Source organism: Ahaetulla prasina, chromosome 1 (assembly GCF_028640845.1).
Source record: "Ahaetulla prasina isolate Xishuangbanna chromosome 1, ASM2864084v1, whole genome shotgun sequence".
Taxonomy (NCBI): domain Eukaryota; kingdom Metazoa; phylum Chordata; class Lepidosauria; order Squamata; family Colubridae; genus Ahaetulla; species Ahaetulla prasina.
The window spans coordinates 196,191,938-196,211,776 of record NC_080539.1 but is presented as its reverse complement, the minus strand read 5'-3'; the positions used below and the strand labels follow the sequence as shown (position 1 = coordinate 196,211,776).

Sequence of the window (19,839 nt, the reverse complement as noted above, 5' to 3'; positions counted from 1 at the left end):
CAATCCTTGCAACTACTGGTTTGGCGAACCAGATTAAAATTAATATCCGGTTCACCCAAACCGTTCCAAACCAGCTGAATCCCAGCCCTGCATCCCTCTGTAAAGTCCAATTACAACTGCAGGGAGCTCTCTTGGTAAAAGCAGACCCAGAACAATTTCTCTCTCTTACTGTACACCCATATCCATTAAGACATGAGCTGTTCTCCAGAGTAATGGAATGTACAACTCCAGTTTTCATGGCAGGAGGGATCCCCACCCCCCATGATTTTCACATGCAAACAGATTTCTGTGCTCCTGCAGTGAAAGTTCTTCATGCTATGTCAAGAATTAGGATTTAGCCTGCAATTTTATACAGATTATCTGGTAGTGAGTCTAAGTAGAGTTTGTGTCTGAATTAACAATAGGTTATGTTGTCATTTTCTCAGAATTCAGATCTTCTCCTGATGAAGTGGGGTACAGAATTATGTATGGGATCAGTGAATCATGGGGGAAACTTTATGGGATTATAAAACCCATAATACAGAACAGAGGTCTTCAACCTTGGCAGCTTTAAGACTTGTGGACTTCAATTCCTAGAATTCTCCAGCCAGCTATGCTGGGAGTTGAAGTCCACAAGTCTTAAAGCTGCCAAGGTTGAAGACCTCTGATACAGAATTTATTGAAAAGTGATGAGAAAAAAGTATATGTTAATATAGATATAGGGTACTGGTGGTTTGGGAAAGGGCCATAGACCAGTGATAAAGCATCTGCTCAGTCAGTAGAAGAATAAGTTTCTGATCACAGAGTGAATTTTGAGAAATAACTTTTTTGAAATCCCACAAAACCCTATTGATTGTGCTACATTGTGCTAGATGTATTTAGTATAAAGCGGTCTCTTATACTTTTTTGAAATGGTAATCATAACAAGAAAAGTAACAACAATCACAATGTACTCTTATCACTGGTATTTTATAAATCACTTTAAAGGTTTCAAGTGTGCAAGTATTTGGATCTAAAGCAGGAGAGATGCTTCAGATCTGGCATGGGCACATTCTCTATTCTTCTTACTGGCACCTTAAAGAAAATGTACCTTTTCCTGGTCTTGCATGATTGCCTTGCAGTTTTTAGAAATAACAGCTCCTGAATTCAAATATATATTCTCCTTGCACTACGTGGCCACCATACAGGAACAGGAAAAGAGGTATCTTTTATAACAGTGATGGCTAACCTTTTCTGGACCGAGTGCCCAAAGAGCATGCACATGCGCGCCCTAACCTCCAAAATGCAATATGCGTGTGGCCCCACACATGCGTGCAGCCTCCATGCATGCCCCCATCCCTGCACATGCATTTGTGGCCCCCACTTGCACCCCGCCCCCCTAGCATGCACACATGGCCCCCCACAGTAAAGCGGTATATAAGTCTAAGTGCTATTGCTATTGCTATTGTTGTTGCTATCTCCCTTTCTGAAGAAGGCTCTGATGCTGAGAAATTTGGAAGAAAACAGACAAGGATGAGCACTAGCAAGCTGGGTGAAATCAGTTATGGGAGCAATGAATACATCATTGGAAGAGCTGAACGATCGGGTTAGGACAGGTCATCAGGGAAAGAAATCCAAGTATCACTGCGAATAAACAATAGAGTTGAGTCGAGTCGAGTCATAGGGCTGGAAGGGACCTCAGAGGTCTTCTAGTCCAATCTCCTGCCCAAGGCAGGAGACCTTATATTATCCCAGATAAATGGTTGCCCAATCTTTTTTTGAACAACTGCAGGATTCAAGCTGTTCCATTGGTTAATTGTTCTCACTGTCATGAAACTTCTAGGTTGGCTCTCTCTTTAATGAGCTTCCACCCATTGCTTCTTATCCTACCTTCAGGTGCTTTGGAGAATAAGCTGACCATTCCTTCTCTGTGAGAGCCATCCAAGTACCAGAAAACAGCTGTCATGTTACTCCTACCTTCTCTTCATTAGGTTGACATACATAGTTCTCTTAATTTGATGGCACATAAATATAAAGTCAGTTCCAGAAACTGAAAAAGTTGGGACAAACTTCTATGCATGTGCAGTGCACATGCAAAAGCCTCATCCAGTTATTAAAGGTGCCAGAAAAGTACTTAAAGAAACATGAAGTAGAGCAATATGGCCATTTCCTGCTTTGTCTAATCATAGGGGGAGGGGCTGATTGCCTTTAAGTATCTTCTATGAAACTTCATCAAACAAAGCATGGCTTTGAAGTCTGAAGACAGTCAGGGAGTGTGAGACTTGGTTAAAAGAATTAATGACCTTCTGTTGCCCAGAATAAAAACTTTTCTACTTTATGGGAAGGGGAAAAATCTGTCAGCAATACCAGAATGCATATAATTCAGATTCATATCTAGTGCATTTCAAGGCAGTGAGGGAAATTGTTCAAGGTATTCAGCAGACTATCTTCCGCTCAACTTGGAAATAACTGTAGCTACAGTGCCTTTCATGAAAATTGGGCATAATTAAAAGAGATGATAGGCCAGTGGTCATCTTATTGGCTTCCCCAAATTCAATTAAAAGCTTGACTTTATGCAGACCACAATGCTTTAAGTCTCTATTGATTTGGCTGATATATAGATTTTTTATTTAGAAAATAAAAAGGCAGTGACTTGGCAAGTAAATTAACAGGTAATCTGATTGAGAAAGTTCCCTGTGAGACAAGATGCCCATCTGTCTTTAAATATTACGTTTATGAAAGACTGAGTCAGCATTACCCAAACAAGACTAATGCAAAGTAAGAAGGGTCTCATAGAAGCAGATTGGAAGCAAGTTAAAATCATCGGCTCACGTTAGCCAACTAAATAAGCTTTTTGTATCTTCAGTCAATGGTTTCCTCCATTAGTAAATCTAAACTTTCTTTAGCTTTCCTTAGTGTTAAAGAAGGAAAACGAAGGGCTGAGGTTTAGGGGATCTTTTTCAGACATTGTTGTCTCCCTTGCACTTTTTCTGTCTGATGGGATTTAAAACCCATATTGGCCCACTGTTTAAAAATGGTTGATTAAGCAGAGAGCATCTCAATTTGCTTTATGCAGGCAGAGATGGTGCCATCTCTGCTGCTGCATCATTTTCCTTGCTGGGTATTGCAGAGGCCAGATCTAAACATTATGACCTTGGGAGATAAGTTATCAGACCAGTTCATTGTTTGAATGACAGAAATGTCTTACTCATGCTATGGTAAATGTTGCCAAGGACACCTCATTGGCAGAAAACAGATATCTGGGTTGGCCAAATTGTTTGGCTTTCCAGAATGCTGCTTAGGAAGACCAACTCATAATTTATCAAGAAACTTAAGTTATGCTGTTGTTTGCTGAGCAACAGTGATTTGCATGTTCTTATTGTCCTAGCTCAGTTGAATCCAGATGCTCTCATAAATCTCCATGCAAAGCAGGCACTCCAAAGGCGGCAGCAGGAAGCAGAAATGCCAGAACTGATCCCTCAGGGTCACCCTTTTGAACATTTGATGCCAGTTCAGCTCCAGCTTTATCTCCTGTCTCTTTACTAAGAACAGATCCTTTTCCTAAAATCAAAGAGCTGGTGAGGGAGTTAGTAATGCTACTGATCCTAAAGACATTGATCAGAACCTTCTGCTAAAACTCCTTCCTCAAGCGGTTCAGTGCCTGAGAGATTTTTATTTTTACACAAATTTCGAATAGCTCCTTTTCTTTGGTACTGATTGCTTCCTTTCCAATTAACAACATCAAAAAATATAAATTCCTGGCGGGGCCAATCAGTTCTTCAATGGATCTTGCTTATTTGGCCACTAGGTCTTCATTATATTCCTTCATCCATTAGATTAGAGTGAGCCACTGAATCATTCTAAATTCACATAAAAATAGGTAATGCCTGTTGCCTTCTTTATAATCTCTTTGAAAGTATTTGGTAGCTCAGCATATCAAGCAAGATTTGGCTGTGTGCCAATAGCTCTTAATGGGCTGCCCAAAGAATAAGTTTGGATATTATATGTTAATGTCACTGGAGATGGCCAGAAATCCTTCTGGTGAACAGAAGAAGATGGTCTAAGTGAGACTATAAGATCTTCTATCTCTGATCCCAGTGACTGACCCACATTTGATCTCACATGATTATCCTGCAACACATATTTGCCTTCATTCATATATAAGGTATTCTCTCCATTTCTGATAAAGGCTACTTATTTCAGAGCCCTTTTTCTCTCTATGATAGGCATATTGCAATAAGAAGGTATCTTCTTGCCTCATCTAACGCTACAGAGAAGGAACAAAGAAGTTCAGATGCAGAGGGGACTGCATTGCTATATGTTAAAGGGATGTTTGATAGCAACATAAAGTAACAAACATCTCTCAATAGGTATTTCTTTTTCAAATGTTAGTATTTTCCCCCTGTCAGTCTTCTCCTTTTTCTGGGTTTGATGGAGGGGCACTAACATTATATCTATCCATGTGGAAAAGCAATGGACAGCAGTCTGGCTCTGGTAAACTCCCACTAATGCTGCTTTTCTGGGGAAGAAACGGTGATTATCCCCAAAGCCATCTGGTGTACCCATTACTGTTTACGTAGGCCCTGTCTCCACTTGCCCTTGGCTATTGTGGCCTCTCTTCCTGGTCATACTGTCCTGTCTTCATGTCCTCTCTGAGGCCATGAATGAGACAGGCTTAAGTTATCATGAGATGTGATGACCTTCTTAAACTGACCCCATTTCACCAAAGTTTCAAGATGTGTAAAAGTTCTAATATTTTGCCATTTATTAGTTTGGAATTGAAGTCAGGTAACCTGTGGGTATGATCAGTAATGTGTTTGGGGAGTGTTAGAAGACACAGGCACCCTTCCTTTTCCCTGGTTTCTAGTCACCCACTCTAGCTTCTATTTCTTTTCAGTTTGCCTCCTCCATTAATGTTTGGTTTCAGAGCCATCAATTCCCCTCACCACCGTTTCTCTATGAAGTTCTCTCCAGGCTTGTAACAAGAAAAAAGAAAGGAGAGCAGAATTTTGTTTGGGGGAAAGGGGGCCATGTTTGTAATATTCGGTAATGGTATTAATGGGTATCTTTTATCTTTAACACAATCCCCATGGTTGTTTTTTTTTCCTTCTCATTGCAGCATCCAGAAAATGATGAGAGAGACTGAATGAGGTCTTTCTTGCTTCTTTGCCACTTGCCCTATATATGTCAGTTCCAATCACTTCCCCACTCCCTAAAGTGGGGAGATGGATTGCCCAGCAGCTAGTCATTTTCAATTCTCTTACTTTATAGGACTTAATTAGCTGGAATTTGTTGGGAAAGGCATCAAAATAAAGCTGCCAGTTTGTTATGGCTATTCATAACGTAGGATATAATCTTGAAAGCTATGTCTAATTTTGGACATTGAGCATCAAAATGGTATTCTTGAACTAGAAACAGCACAGAAAAACAAAACTACAGTGAATAAGGAATATTTTATTTGGGGATATTTTGCATAAAAATGCTGTTTTTGAAATGGTGCATTATATTGGGAAAGTGGATTGTGGAAAAAAAACCCTCTTCCATTTTTATATAGTTGGGTCATCCAGTATAATCTTTCCGTGTATTACAATCACTGGAGGAGACCATTCTCTCTGTTCTTTCTATGGGAGAAATATTTTTACAAACTATAAAAAATATCCAGCCTTAGGAATGAGTACCATGGGACATTTTCTTTTTAATGCCAGGCTCAAACTAATTTTCACAGGCACTTTTTAAAAAAAACTTAAATATTTCAGTTTAATTGTATTATTGTTGGCTGGTTGCATTTTAAATTTCAAGTATGTTTAAAAGCTGTATTTGATTTTTAATGAGCTGGAGCTCACTTCTGATGTGTGCCTCTGTATGAAGAGAGGGCGCCTGCTTTATTAAAACAGGCTGGCTGATAGAGGTCAGTATGGTTGGACAGATATCCAGAGGTTCACAAGGTCAGATGAGTCCAGCCCTGCTGATTTCCACCTCCAGTGATGCTTTCAAGTCAGTGTTGTGCTCTATACTTTAAAATGTTTTCTAGTATTGGCCATATTGGCAGGAAAGTCAGAAAAATAGCAGATTGTCTGGACAAATTTGACTTCGTGCTCTTGATATACTTCCTTTAAATCCAGAGACATTGTGATTATATGTTTTTAATGAAGAGGTCTGCATTATTATATGGGTTGTGTGAATGTGGTGATTTTGATGCCAGAGTGACACTTGAGAACTTGACATCTATTAATTTCAACAGAAGATAAGTGCCCAGGAGCAATTTTGCTTTTGAAAAATCTACTTCTTAGAAATTGAGATCTCATCACTGTGGCTGTCACTCACTTTTGAAGGCAGGGAATTATGGAAAGCAGGGTGATAGAAAGGCCAGTGTGAGGTATCCAGCTAACTCAAGTAGGTATAGTTACGTGGCATCACTTTCACCTTGAAATGAGTCCAGTTTAAGCACTGTACATTTAATAGATCGTTTAGTAGAATGTAGAACATTTAGATGAATAAATGTTTTTCCACATAATTTTTGTGGTGCTGTCCAGGTGAGTTTTGCTGAAAATATAATTTGCTGAATGGACGTAGACTACTTAGAAATTCTAGACCCTTCAGCATCTTCACTATACATTTCTGCACAATAGGCAATAATTGCAGGAAGATATAAAGTCTTCGCTGCTAGGCTTGTCCCAAATTCACCATAGAAAAGCAAAGTAAATGAATAATTGAGATAACTGGAGAGATACAATAGCATTTAAAACATAGTATATTCCTGTAAAGGGTAGTTTGAAGAAGTTAAATATTGTCTTATAAAGCAAATAAAAACAGAAAGGCTAACACAATAATTTTCAGATATTTAGAAAGATAACATTACATAAAAATAGCTGTCACCGTTTTGAATTTGGCCACTATAACATATATCACGTCATTTAAGATAAGGAAGTATTTATGTTGTCTATTGCAACATAAATAGTTGAATTTATGGAAGAATAGCTTTCCAAGGTATTCGGTACTAATTTAGTAAGAATGCTGTTGTTTGTTAGTGGAAATAGCTACTATCCAGGATATGGCTGGTCACGTATACTGCAATGACTCTTACTCTTTCGAACAAGCTTCCAGGACCCCCATATTTGTATTGCCTTGTTTCTAGTACGGTATACGTAAAGTTCAATAAACCTTGGAAACATCTTTTGTGTTTCGATAATACAGACAGTTACCCAGGAAAATTGAGGAATTTTCACTCCTTTCAGGTGTATTTTTAAATGTCTTTGTATTGTATCCAGTGGTGGAATTCAAGTAATTTAACAACCGGTTCTCTGCCCTAATGATTTCTTTCAACAACCAGTTCACTAAACTGCTTAGAAAGTTAACAACCGGTTCTCCCGAAGTGGTGCGAACTGGCTGAATCCCACCACTGATTGTATCAGTGTACAATACATAGTGGCAGTTTAAATTTAAATGTTCCTTGAACATGAAAAATGGGCTTCTAAAAGGACAATAAAGTTGGAACGTCCTTCCCTAATATCTAGATTGTTGTGGGTATTTAGGCTTGGCTTGCTTTTTGCAGTGGGATTTGGTATATGTATGTTTTGAGGAGTATTCAGTCATGTGAGCCCCTATTATGTAGAGCGCATGAAAATGCCAGTGAAACAAAAAACCTTAAAATGATTTGATTGACAAGTGAAAATGAATGTTTATGTTCAAAGAATTTGCCTTTGCCCAAGATCTGAGCTATTTGTATATTTTACGTAGAGCCCGTCCCTGAGGGAGATGGGCAATTATCAAGTTTGATATATAAATAAATAAATAAATAAATAAAAATAAATAAATACTTATTCTTTGTGAACTGCCCTGGAAATTCTGTTGAAGTTTCTCAGAGATACTTAATGGAGTTCTGAGTGTTCTCTGACCTTGGTGATTTGCTTTCAGATTTCATTACCCAACCAGTTAACACCATCAGTCCTAGCGAATGTGGAATTTGCTCTCTGTTAGGGTATTGTTTTCTGTTTGCTTGTTTTCTGCTTGCTCGTATTAATCACTATTTATCTGGGTGTAGGCTGCTGGAGAGGATGTGTTCTGGTCTTTCGATTTCCTTCCTAGCTTTTTTTATTGTCCCTTGAATGGCGTGTAAATGTGGTTTATTTCTGTGGGTCTTTTTGTTTACTTAAGATGTTTTGCAGCACTTTAGTTTGTTTGTGTTCTGTGGTGATGCCATGATGCTGCATGGTTGTAACTCACATGGAATCTCTTTCTGTTTCTGAGATTTTTTTGAAGTATGGTAGTGTTATCCCTTCATAGCTTATGTTGATTGTGCTGTAATGGATTGGGTGGTCAAGCACTTTTTGATAAAGTTGTGTCAGTATCCATTTTGTTGGAAGATATTGTATAGGCCAGTGATGGTGAACCTTTTAGACACCGAATGCCCAAACTGTGCATGTGTGCATGCCCAAACTGAAAGGTGTGCACAAACACGCACCCCCCGACATGCATGGACATGTGTGTGCATGCGCAGCAGAAATCTGAAGGCCAGCTGGCCGGTGGGAGGCAGGGCATCGCAACACTGGCAGCGTGGCAAGAGCTTTTTCTTTCGTGAGCTTCTGTTTCATTGTTTGCAGTGAAACAGAAGCTCACGAAAGAAACGCCATGGAGATCTGACCTGGGGCAATAGCGCGCATGCCAGCAGAGAGGGCTCTGTGTGCCACCTTGGCACGCGTGCCATAGGTTCGCCATCATGAGTATAGGCAATCTGTTTCCTTTTTCTGGTATCCTGGGTTGCTGCAGTGCTTTTGTACCTATTTGAATAATGTTCTTATGCAACTCTTCTTTTGAGAGGCTGGGTTGTCACTTGGTTAGCGTGGACTGTTTTTCAATGTATTCTCTTCTACTGGAGTTGGGACGTAGAATTGGGAGCTTTAATTTGGATTCTTGCACTTAGCATGGGGTTAGATATGTTGGCCTAAGTGGACCTTCCAGGTATATTAATATACATATTTAAATAAAACAAATAAACTGTACGAATCTTGAATTTCCTAGCTTTCTGTGGGGAAAGCTGATTTGCAATTCCTGGTGACCTAATTAAATCAGCCACAAGCAATTCTACAATCTTTGAGCCATATTATTAAATTAGAAATATTGCGAGTTGCTCTTTACATTCCATCATGCAATAAGAAAGTACTCTTACAATTGGAGTTTTGCACAAAATGAAGCTTTGGTTTGTTTTTGAGTTCAAAACAAAGTAGCTTACGTAGAATGTTCCATTGGAACCTTCAATTTGGTTGTGCTTTGATGGAACACACCCTCAAAAAAAAACAGTGAATATCCTCTCATGTAACAGAATTTGAAATGTTCCAAGTGTTCTATCTATAGAAAATAATGAGAATTGAATGGGAATTAGAATTCTCAGCCTTCCCCCCCACCCCACTCTCTCTCTCGGTTCATCTCAAAGTCACAATACTAAGAGTACTAGTAGATTGTGCTGATTACTATTGACCAGCCAATAATAAATAATAATAATTGCAGAAGGATTGGTGAAAGAGAGTTGATTCAAAGACATTGCAAAGAATACTGTGAGTAGCCAATAGAACAGAGAATTCTGCTCTCACTCAGAAATGCTGCATCCAGCATATAGGACGGTGTGTCAAACTCAAAGCCCGTGGCCTGCATCCAGCCCGCAGGGTGCTTAGATCTGACCCATAGGGCCATCATGGAAACAGTGCTGGCCTGCATGCCTCTGCCAGCAAAAACGGAGCTCACGAGGGCTGCATGAGGGCGGCCCTCCCAGGCTCCATTTTTGGCTGCAACAGCCTCCTGCAGCCCTCTGCCAGCGAAAACGGAGCCCATTTTCCCTGGCAGAGGGCTGCAGGATGTCAATCTGGTCATGTCCACCCTGCCCATGCCCGCTCCAGCCACGTCCCCCAGCCCACCCCGAGGTCAAGCAAACCTGATGTGGCCCTCAATGAAATCGAGTTTGACACCCCTGATATAGGGCAATCATCTCATCAGGGTTTTTTTTTATTTTTTTAAATTAGCTGGTAGTTAACACCTCACAGGTATACTAACCTAACTGCTGCCATGATAGGAGATTTCTTTAAATGTTTTAAAAAGTATACATTTTGTAAGCTGCAGAATGGGAGCTAGCATTGCATGAGTAGCATTCAGCAACATTACCACAGCAAAACAAAAGAAACATCTACTACTACTACTCTGCTAATAACACCAACATTTAATTAAACATACTAGCAGATTATTGGTAAAGTAACACAGGGCCTGGTTTAGGACCAGGGGTGAAATGTAAAGTTTGTTACTACTGGTTCTGTGGGCGTGGCTTGGTGGTGGGGGTGGTGGGGGTAATGTGACTGGGTGGGCGTGGCCAACTTTTTTTTCTTTTGCTTTTAAAAGCATTTTTTCTACAACCTCTTCGGCCAAAGAGGTTGTAAAAAATACTTTTAAAAGCCTGTGATGATCAGGCAACTCATCTGGGATCGCCAGAGGAAAAAAAGCTTTTAAAAGATTCTGGCCATCCCAACTGAGCCATGCGATCATCAGAGGCTTTTTTTTTTAACTTTTAAAAGCATTTTTCGGCGGATGAAAAAATGCTTTTAAATGTTAAAAAAATAACCTCTGATGATCGTGCGGCTGAGCTGGGACGGGGAGGGGGGGCAGGGATTTTTGCTACTGGTTCTCCGAACCATCCGCCGCCATCATCCGAACCACCCGCCGCCGGATCAGGTGATCCAGTCCAAACTGGGAGCATTTCACCCCTGCTTAGGACTCTATTCTGATTATTTCTGCCCATCCAGCAAGTTCTGACAGGTTTGCAATGCTCCCAGTCTCATTGCTTGGGCATTGTCCTCTGGCAGGAGTTAGGAGGGAGGCCTCCTCTGGTGCTCCTTTCCTTTATAACAGCCTCCTGCCTGAAATCCAGCTGATTCTGACCCTGTCTGGTTTTTTTGAAAGGCATTAAGGCTTGTTTTTTTTCTTCAGCATTAGGCTTGTGCACGGAATGACCATTGGATCGTTTTTTCTCAGCACTTTTATGTGTTATATAGTATTTTCTGGCTTGGTCTACATTTTATGCCTTCTTTTATTATGTGTTTTAATTAAATTTATTATAGTTTATTAATTATGTACATTGTACTGAATTGTGTGGTGAGTGAGTGGCTATATACATTGATTACATTAATAAATAAAACACAAAAGTCAGTACTCTTCCTATAAAGTAGCAAAAAAATCTACACAAGTAGCTTTTTGGTTTGTTAAATACATCCTGAGATCAACATTAGCATGACATAGGAGGATACAGCATTCATACACAATACAGTAACTGTCAGGGTTCCTTCAATAGCAAGGTAAAAAGTTCAAGACTGCCTGCCCAAAAACAGAAAAGCTCAGATAAGTAGGTTTATTGTAGCAAAGCTATAAAGCCATTATGAAATAGTTCCAGTGAGTGCTGGGTATCAAATGTGAGTTCTATTTATAGTGAAAACAATATTCTCTTTCTCCTGCCTGTTCAGGGCAAACATCTAGAAGCTATTCTCTTCCATTAATTTTGTTTTAGGGTTTGCATTATTACCAGGCTGTTTGTACTGGATAAGTTTACTCTCACTCTAAAACGTCAGCAGACCAACCCAGATTTCTTTTTTCCCCTCCCCACTCTAACCATTATTTAAAAACTAAAATCCCAAAGCTAGTCCACTTTGATTAACATGGCTTTGGGGTAGGAAGGTTGAGTATTTGCCTCAGGGCAACCAAACATATAGCTATTTACTCTCCATTACTCTAATATCAGCCTATTGAAGAGGTGGTAGTGTTTGGAGAAAACAAATCACAAATAACACACACATTCCTAACTTCCACAATGCTACCGGAGGGTCTTTCCCCATTACTGAGTTGGTGCAGTCCATCCATTCTTGAGCTGACCAAAAATGATACCAGTATCAAATTTGCAGACCTCACTGCTGATTCTTATCCTGCTTCTGTTACCTCTGTTTCAGGTCACTTTATTTCCTTACTTCCTTTCAAAATAATGGGTAGCAAAGTCCAATAGATTTTGTGTGTTTTGATTCTAACCTTGGAACAGAATAAGGAGAAAGAACTTTTTTTATTTTTTTATTTTTAATACTGATATAGCTAAGGGCATCTTAAGCTTGTATCAGTCAAGGTCTGAGAACAAGATGAAAGCAATGTCATGTGAGCTTGGAAGAAAAAAATGTTGCTAGGGCATGTTTCTGCTCTGCTTAGGTAGGTAAAAGTTGGGAAGGGCCCCGAGAGACCGAATTTTTCTTTCAACTCAAATTAGTCACCTTTGCTCTTGGCATCTGTTACCATGTTTGAATCATTTTGCTTAGATCCCCAATAGCAGCTTCATCTTACTATTTGAAGTTGAGGATTAATCTTTGCAAATATAAAGAGGAGGAGGAAGCAGGAGCAGAACCGTCAGTTAAATTTTCTGCTAGTCCAGATTGTGAAGTATTTATTGCTTATTAAGTGGCGGCAGTGGGGGGAGAACCTCTCTCCACCGGTTGTAATGTCAGCATAGTGAATGACAAGCAGGTGCTCACAAGTGTCTACCTTAAAAACAGAGTAGTAAATAAAAGACACAAATATGAACATGTGCATGCACATGCACACATACTGATAATATCATGATTACAGAGTCAGTTTTCCTTGCCAATTATAGTACTTTCACTTGTCCTAATTATGTCAATCGTTTGTCTTTAGCTTTTCAAGTGTTTTGATCAGGAGGTGTTTGTGTTGGTGAAATAGATAGCCACCTTACTTCTCTGTCTCAGACAGGACAATGTCCTATCTTTCTACCCATCCAGTGGATGCCTCTCTTCTTAAGATTAGTCTTCCTAACAAGGATTTGTGTATAGTTTAGTAGGGATGTGCAACAAATTTGTCTGAAGGACTTGGGGAAAGAAGAGTCACATTCATGTCCCCACATGCTCTGAGGTACTTTTTTGGTTTCATATCTGAAGGGCTGCGCAGCTCTATATTATTTTCTTTGGTTCATTCTTCAGGTACAGGGCTATTGTTTCTCAAATATTTTCTCTCATATAAGTATGTTCTAAATAGTGGAACCCGTTGTACAAATTGGGGCATTTTCCTATGAAAATATGCATGAGATTAAGTCTTTAGTGTATACTCCATTATCAATTTTCTACAAATATATTAACTGTCATAGGCCTACACACATGATTAAACTTCTCTCTGTAGAAAATTAATAGCATCTTTTTAAAGATATGCATATGAGAAGCAAATATTTACCAGATGAAGTTTTGCCAATGTGTAAATCCCATGAAAATATGCTTGTGATTCAGCAAAAGTGTAAATAACCTTGCAGGATTGCGATGAATCAGCAAGAAGGCTTCATAGCGGCCTTATTCCCAAGCAAGAAGTCAGTAAAGATGCTTTGCATGGCATCAGTGATCAATCCAGCATATGCATTGGTAGCTTTGGAGGAATTATTGTCTGTTACCTGTTTTATGTGTAATGCTTTCATTAATTGATAGACCACTTTTTAGCAGTAAACTTTCAATGTGGTATTGAGAAAATAATAAAATACAAGATTAAGTTAGGGTTAGAGTCAGGGGTGGGCTGTTGGGGGTTTGCAGGGGTTCGGGAGAACCTCTAGCTAAGATTCTATGCAGTTTGGAGAACCCCCAAATCCCACTCCTGACTGGCCTTGCCCATTCCATCCCGCCCCTCCCAGGAGTCCCCACGTGGCTCGTTTGGATGCAGGTAGGTGCAGGGCATGTGCAGAGGTTTGGGGAGGGAGAAAAATGGGCCTACCAGAAGTTCAGGAAGGTGTTTTCACCCTCCCGGAGGCTCAAGAAAAACCTCCAGAGCCAGGGGAGGGCAAAAATGCCCCCCAACTGTGGTGCAGGAGGCCAACTAGGCCACACCCACCATGGCCACACCCACCCAGCAACCAGGCAGAGAACCCCTTGCTAAAAATTTTTGAAGCCCAACCCTGGTTAGAGTTAAATGAAAGCAAATGCAAAAGTATGTAAATGATATAGAAGAAAAAAACTAAAATATTTAGGGACAAACACAAAAACATATTATTTTGTTACCGGTATTTCTGTACTGCCAAAATCAAATGTTTAATATAGATATTTTAATATAGTTTAATATAGACTGAAATATGGGGTTGGAAGAGTGGAGAACGAGTTGTAGGTCTTCCAAGATTAACACTATTCTTCTTTTTACAAAAAATGTCTTTGAAATGAGATGTCTTAAGCATCTTCAAAAGGCTAAGAGCCAAAAGGAAAGTCCCAAATGAAGAAAATCCTAAATCTGGTGCTATCACTAAGAAATGAATAATTAAATAGAGTAGGATGCCAAAATAAGTTTTTCTAGGATATCTTAGTGAGTAAGCAGGTTCCTGCGGAAGCAGTTTCTTCTTCTAATAGTCTAAACACAGTAATTTTTGGAGAATACCTGATGCTTTATTTAAAATGCATGCTTCCTTCATCTGACATTTAAGTGTTAAGTTTTCTCCTCATGTTATAGCAGTGTGGAGCAGGACAGGAAATGAGTGACCTCTTTTTCTACATCATGCTGAAATTATGAACCATGTACTTTCTTGCTATTCATGGTTGAATTTCTCATTAGCTAGAGCTAATAACCATAGATTGCCATATCTATTGCAAATTCTAATTAGGATTAATCTTCTTCAGCAGATGGCAAGAGTTATTTGAGGTTGCAAAGCAGTGCAAGAAGAGAAGGACAACATGCTCGGCTGATCAGTCCCACTGTCTTCTTGCCCAGGAGTGCTGTGTGCCTGATGTTTTGGTACCAGCTCTCTGGAGGGAGCGGGACTATGCTGCAGGTGCGGCGGGAGGCAACGCATGAAAACAAACCACTCTGGATCATCAGGGAAGACCAAGGGGAGGAGTGGAGAGAAGGCCGGATTCTTCTGCCTAGTTACGATACAGAATATCAGGTGAGCATGTTAAGGTGTGGATTGAGATTAAGCATCACTGCACATTCATCTCCCAGATTTCAAGAGACAATGTTTCGTTCGTCATTAAAAAAAGAAAAGAAAATATTATTCATAAGAAGCTTTCCTTCTTTCATTTTGTTTTCCATGTTGCTATAGTAACTGAACAACCATGTATTTGCTACTTGGATTTTGCCTATTTTATATATAGCTTAGCTCTGGGTTTATTTTATTGTCATTTACATCCTTAAAAGATTCTCTGCTTCTTGCTAGATGTGGACTGCAAAAATCAAGATCACCAGCAGAAGGCAACAAAAAGATAGAGTTTTCTCTATGTATTTTCTGCTTTTTGCGATCCCTGAGATGTTTGCAACTCAGATCTGGTATAGCTCTACCTTTTGCGATTGTTTTTCCCTCTCCTATTTTCTCTTGGATGATGATCATGTAGCTTGTCAAGCAAACATGTAAGAAGTAAATGTGAGTCTATATTGGAGGCAGCAGGAATTTAAGAGTTTGCCTGGATTGTTGGTGCTATAATTATTTAAGAGCCTGGAGACCACACTGGAGAAAAACAGAAAGAAATTGCACGCCTACTTGTAGGGAGGAAGGGAGCAATTATGACAAGAGCTTCAAAGTGGGCCACATGTTTTCAGACATTTTAAGCAGTAGAGAGCAGCTGTGTATAAATTCTGAGTAGTCCACATGAATGGGTCAAAAAAGTCAAGATGGCAGCCAAAACATTTAATTAATACCCCACTCCTTTTTGACATGCATCATGCAGTCATGGCCAATATGCTGGATGTTTTAACAGCACCTTGCAGTTGCCCTTGGAATAGGTAGAGGCAGGCAGATAGATAATTAGAAAGATAAATGCCTTAAAGCAGTGGTTCTCAACCTTTTCTTCACCACAGACCTCTTTAAAATACCTTTTGCGGCCACAGATCGTGGCCACAGACCACCAAGACCAAGAAGCCTTCGTGGACCTCCTTTGATGACATCACAGGCCCCCTCCAGTGGTCCGCGGACCACAGGTTGAGAACCACTGCCTTAAAGTTTCTGACTCATGGTGACTGGCTGGACAAGTCCCTGCAGTTTTTTTAGCGAGGCATTTTGGGGTTTGTCTTTGCCTTCTTCGTAGGACTGAGAGAGCGTGACTGGCTCTGCAGGCTTCATGCCTAAAACAGAACTAGAGCATATAGTCTCCTGGTTTCTAGCCTGATGCTTTAATCATTTTCGCAATCCAGCATTGAAACTTACCCCAATTGCTTGTTGGAAGAAAAATGCTAGTTATGATGAAAGCTTGCATTGCAAACTGAAATTGTTTTATACAGATAGTCTAAAATGGAAATTCTGGTCTCAGTTGTGGTTGTAAGACAAGGACTATCTGTACTATTTAATCACCCAGTTTCCTCCCTCTGAAAATTCCTACAATTTTTGCTTTGTAGGATATTTTAAATTCTCTATCAGAGATTAGTAGTCTAACCTTGACAGATATGCAGCAGCATCCAGGATTTCTTAGGAAGAGAAATAATTATTAAAGCAATTTAAATTTGATATGAATATAAAGTCAGAGGCTTCTTTTCAATCTGTATTTGCTGCTGCTCCCAACAAGGCAGAAGCGTTCCCTGCCTACTCTATTGCTTTTCACTAACCCGCATTCTGTTTCCCTTCACCACACTGAAGCATTTTGATGAAAATGCCAGTCTCAGTTTTAAAATAAAGCGTGGAAATTAAACCTGACAGGCATATTTGCCTATATTGCGAAGTTAGCTGGAATATAGAATGAAATTCTTGGTTTGTTTGCCTGGTTTTCTTTCTTCTCTTTGCAGTTTCTTGTACAAAATTAGTATGGGGTTCAAACCACTCATTCATAGTCAGTAAAAAAACAACACTTGGATATGATCCAAAGTCCAGGCGAGCTATTTGGGGTCTTTTTTTTTTTTTTTTACATTTTAGAGTTCCTGCTTCTTTGCTAGAGTCCCTCCATGAGTCTTATCACTGCCCAAACTTAATGGAAACTGTGCATAGATTTCATCTCACCACACTCCCAATTCCATGCTACTTTCTTGGAAGATTAATCAAGCTGGACCTGAGAGGGGAGCCAAGATGAAGAACCAAAATGAAAACAAATTATGTTCTCTGGTGTTTGCCCACCAGATATATATGTATTTGAGGCTTATGCTCAAGTTCTGTATTTCCAAATCAACAAGTTTATTGTTTATTTCTTTATTTCTTTATTTGTTTAATGCCATTTATCCACTATTCAGACGTACTGGACTCTAGGCAGTTTGTAGATATTAAATTATAAATGAATAAATAATACGTGATATGAAATTGTTAAAACTATAGCAATTTTAGAACCAAATACAAGCTTATGTTAGGGTAAAGTTTTTACTAGCCCCCAGAAGGCTATGATTTTTTGCCCTGGTTTGTGTCTTATCAGAGAAATAATGTAAAATTTAATTAAGACACTAATTTAAATAAAGCACTAAATTCCTGTAGGATGTCAAAAGCTGGAGAAAGGTGAAGAGAGCTAGAATGGATTAGGAGAAGCTGAAGATTGCTGAACCTCTAGTTTGGTCAAAAAGAATTGGGGGCAGCCAATATTTATTTCCATTCCAAGTAACTTTTAAAGTAAAAAAAAAACTATTTAACTTTTGGGGAGTTGGTGATAACAGATACATTTCAAGGGTTATCTTGAGCTTCACTACCTTTTTTGTCAGTTAGAAACTTCTAAACACTAAGAAAATCTGATAACTTTAATCCCTTTCTTTGAAATATGCAAGGGCGATTTGTGGATTTATTATTCTGTCTATTTTCATTCCTAGATTGTATTTGAAGGTACCATAAACAATGGGCATTCAGGAGACATTGCCATTGATGACGTCCGAATAGGCACTGATACTTCTTTGGAGAACTGCATGGGTATGTAAGGATAAATTTAATATGTAATAAGAAGGAAAAACTCATCTGCAAACAATAGAATTGGCAAGCTGAAGGAGGGAGAACTATTTCTGATGTAATACTCCTTGTCCCACATAACAGCTATCGAAATATAAAGCTATCCATCTGAATCATAGACTTCTGCTGTGATGATACTGAGTACATTGTAAGGGTTTTTTTCTACCTTATAGTTCATTTTCATACAAAAATGGTAGTATCTGAGGGCTGCTTGCAACTGCATCTCTGTGATGACTGTTCCAGATGGCAAGTTGATCATGTGCATGCAAATTAGCCCCTGATAATTCACTTTTTACTGTTACAACAAATGCTAGCTGGGAAATATGAAGTGACTATTTTAACTTAATACCGATCCAATTCCAAGTGGCTTTCCTAGGGTGCCTATTTCATAGAAGCAGCCTTCATATAGTTCCTAAGCCATGCATTCAATCTACCAATTAACACCAAAGCAAACCAGGTGATCTTGGCTTTCAGTAGGGATGTAGAAGGATTGACTATGTAGGGATGTAGAAGGATTGACTATGGCTTTGCTAAGTGCCATCTCCATTCCCGCCCCCCCCTGAGAAAAATTGCTCAGGCCTAGTTTACAAAAACTCTGGTCTGAGCAAAGTGGGTAAAGAAATAAGTTAATTGAATGCATCCTGTCATATGGACAAAAAGTCTTGCTCATATAATCAGTGTATTAGAAGTAAGGCTAGGTTTGAATAACTCCTCTCTGAAGGATTTCCTTTATTAAAATTTTCTGAATGACAGGAAGTTTTCCTTTTATTTATTTATTTGTTTGTTTGTTTGTTTAATGTTAAGAATTCCATGATCTCTCCAAAAGTGTGGGTCCAGAAACAATCAGAAGGCCAATTGTTGTGCACATGGGTGGTTGATGGTCCCATGTAGGACAACTTGTATCTCCCCATTCCCCCCTGCAGTATATATATTACTCAATTCCAGACCAGCAAGGAGCAGTGGGGCAAAATTAATAGGTTACCCTGCAGCAAATAGCATCTTGGTTCAATAGCTCTTATGTGCAAATGATTCTTCTACAGTTGTGGCCAAGAGGTCACATAGCAATCATCTTTGCAGGCAATCTTATCTTAAGGTTGTTAAGCAGACAGAACCCTGGCTGCATTAAAGCAAGTCTCAGCCATTCATTTAGCCTATTCTCTCCTCCTGGAGGAAGTCAGGGAGCAAGAGTGCCTGGGGAAAGCCAGTATTGATGGTTTTTCCTATCTAAAAACTGAGAGAATAATGTGTGTCTCTGCAATGGCATGGACTGTTCATAATAATAATAAGATTATTACCAAAGAAAAATATCCAGGAGCCAAAATTAGCCATCAGTCAGCACTGTATACTTAGAAAGGGCTGATGAGATCGTTAGAAACCCTTATTAAGAGGAAATAATCTTCCAGAAAAGGGTGGTGACATGAGAACTCACATTCACAAGCAAGTAAATAAATGGAGGCAATAATGACAGGTGCATTAATGAGCCCATCACACAGATACTTGCACCAGACAGTGCCCAAGTACTAATGACACCAAATACTAATAACAGAATTTATGGTAAGACATTCCATGCATGCTGTCATCTTTAGTATAATTGTGGTTTGTGCTATCAACCACTGAAATAAAACAGTAGTAGAGCACCTTAGGAGTGGCAGGTCCTATCTCTGATGTCATCAGTTGAAGAAAGGCTATCTTATCTTGGCTGTAAAACTCCACGCAACCAATAGATGGCAGCAGTGTTCAGTTTTTGCATTTTTCTTGGATGCTGGCTAATGGTTGGTTGTAGGTTTGCAGCCCAGATTTGGTAGCTGTAGTTGAAGTCCTGGAAAAGACACTGTCCTTGATAGCAAATAATAGCCATCTGAATGATCTGTTACCTAAACAAAATGAGCTGAGACATTTTAAAAATCCAGAACATGATAACATTTGGAGATCGTCAAATAGATGCCTCCCTAATTCAGTCCCATTAGGTAGACCAGATGAGAAAATCA

The 19,839-nt window shown here is 39.4% G+C and overlaps 1 protein-coding gene across 4 annotated transcripts in view; it reads left to right on the top strand.

Annotated features, from left to right (window-relative positions):
* NRP2 (neuropilin 2) overlaps nt 1-19,839 on the top strand; it is a 211,765-nt gene that overhangs the window by 142,200 nt on the left and 49,726 nt on the right. For 2 of the 4 annotated variants that reach the window (XM_058186640.1, XM_058186658.1), the window contains exons 13-14: nt 14,631-14,893; nt 17,719-17,815. In XM_058186640.1, coding sequence (XP_058042623.1) covers nt 14,631-14,893; nt 17,719-17,815 — 360 coding nt within the window. Of the gene's footprint in view, nt 1-14,627; nt 14,894-17,718; nt 17,816-19,839 lie in introns of all 4 variants that reach the window. The other 2 variants (XM_058186632.1, XM_058186649.1) reach the window with 1 other exon arrangement.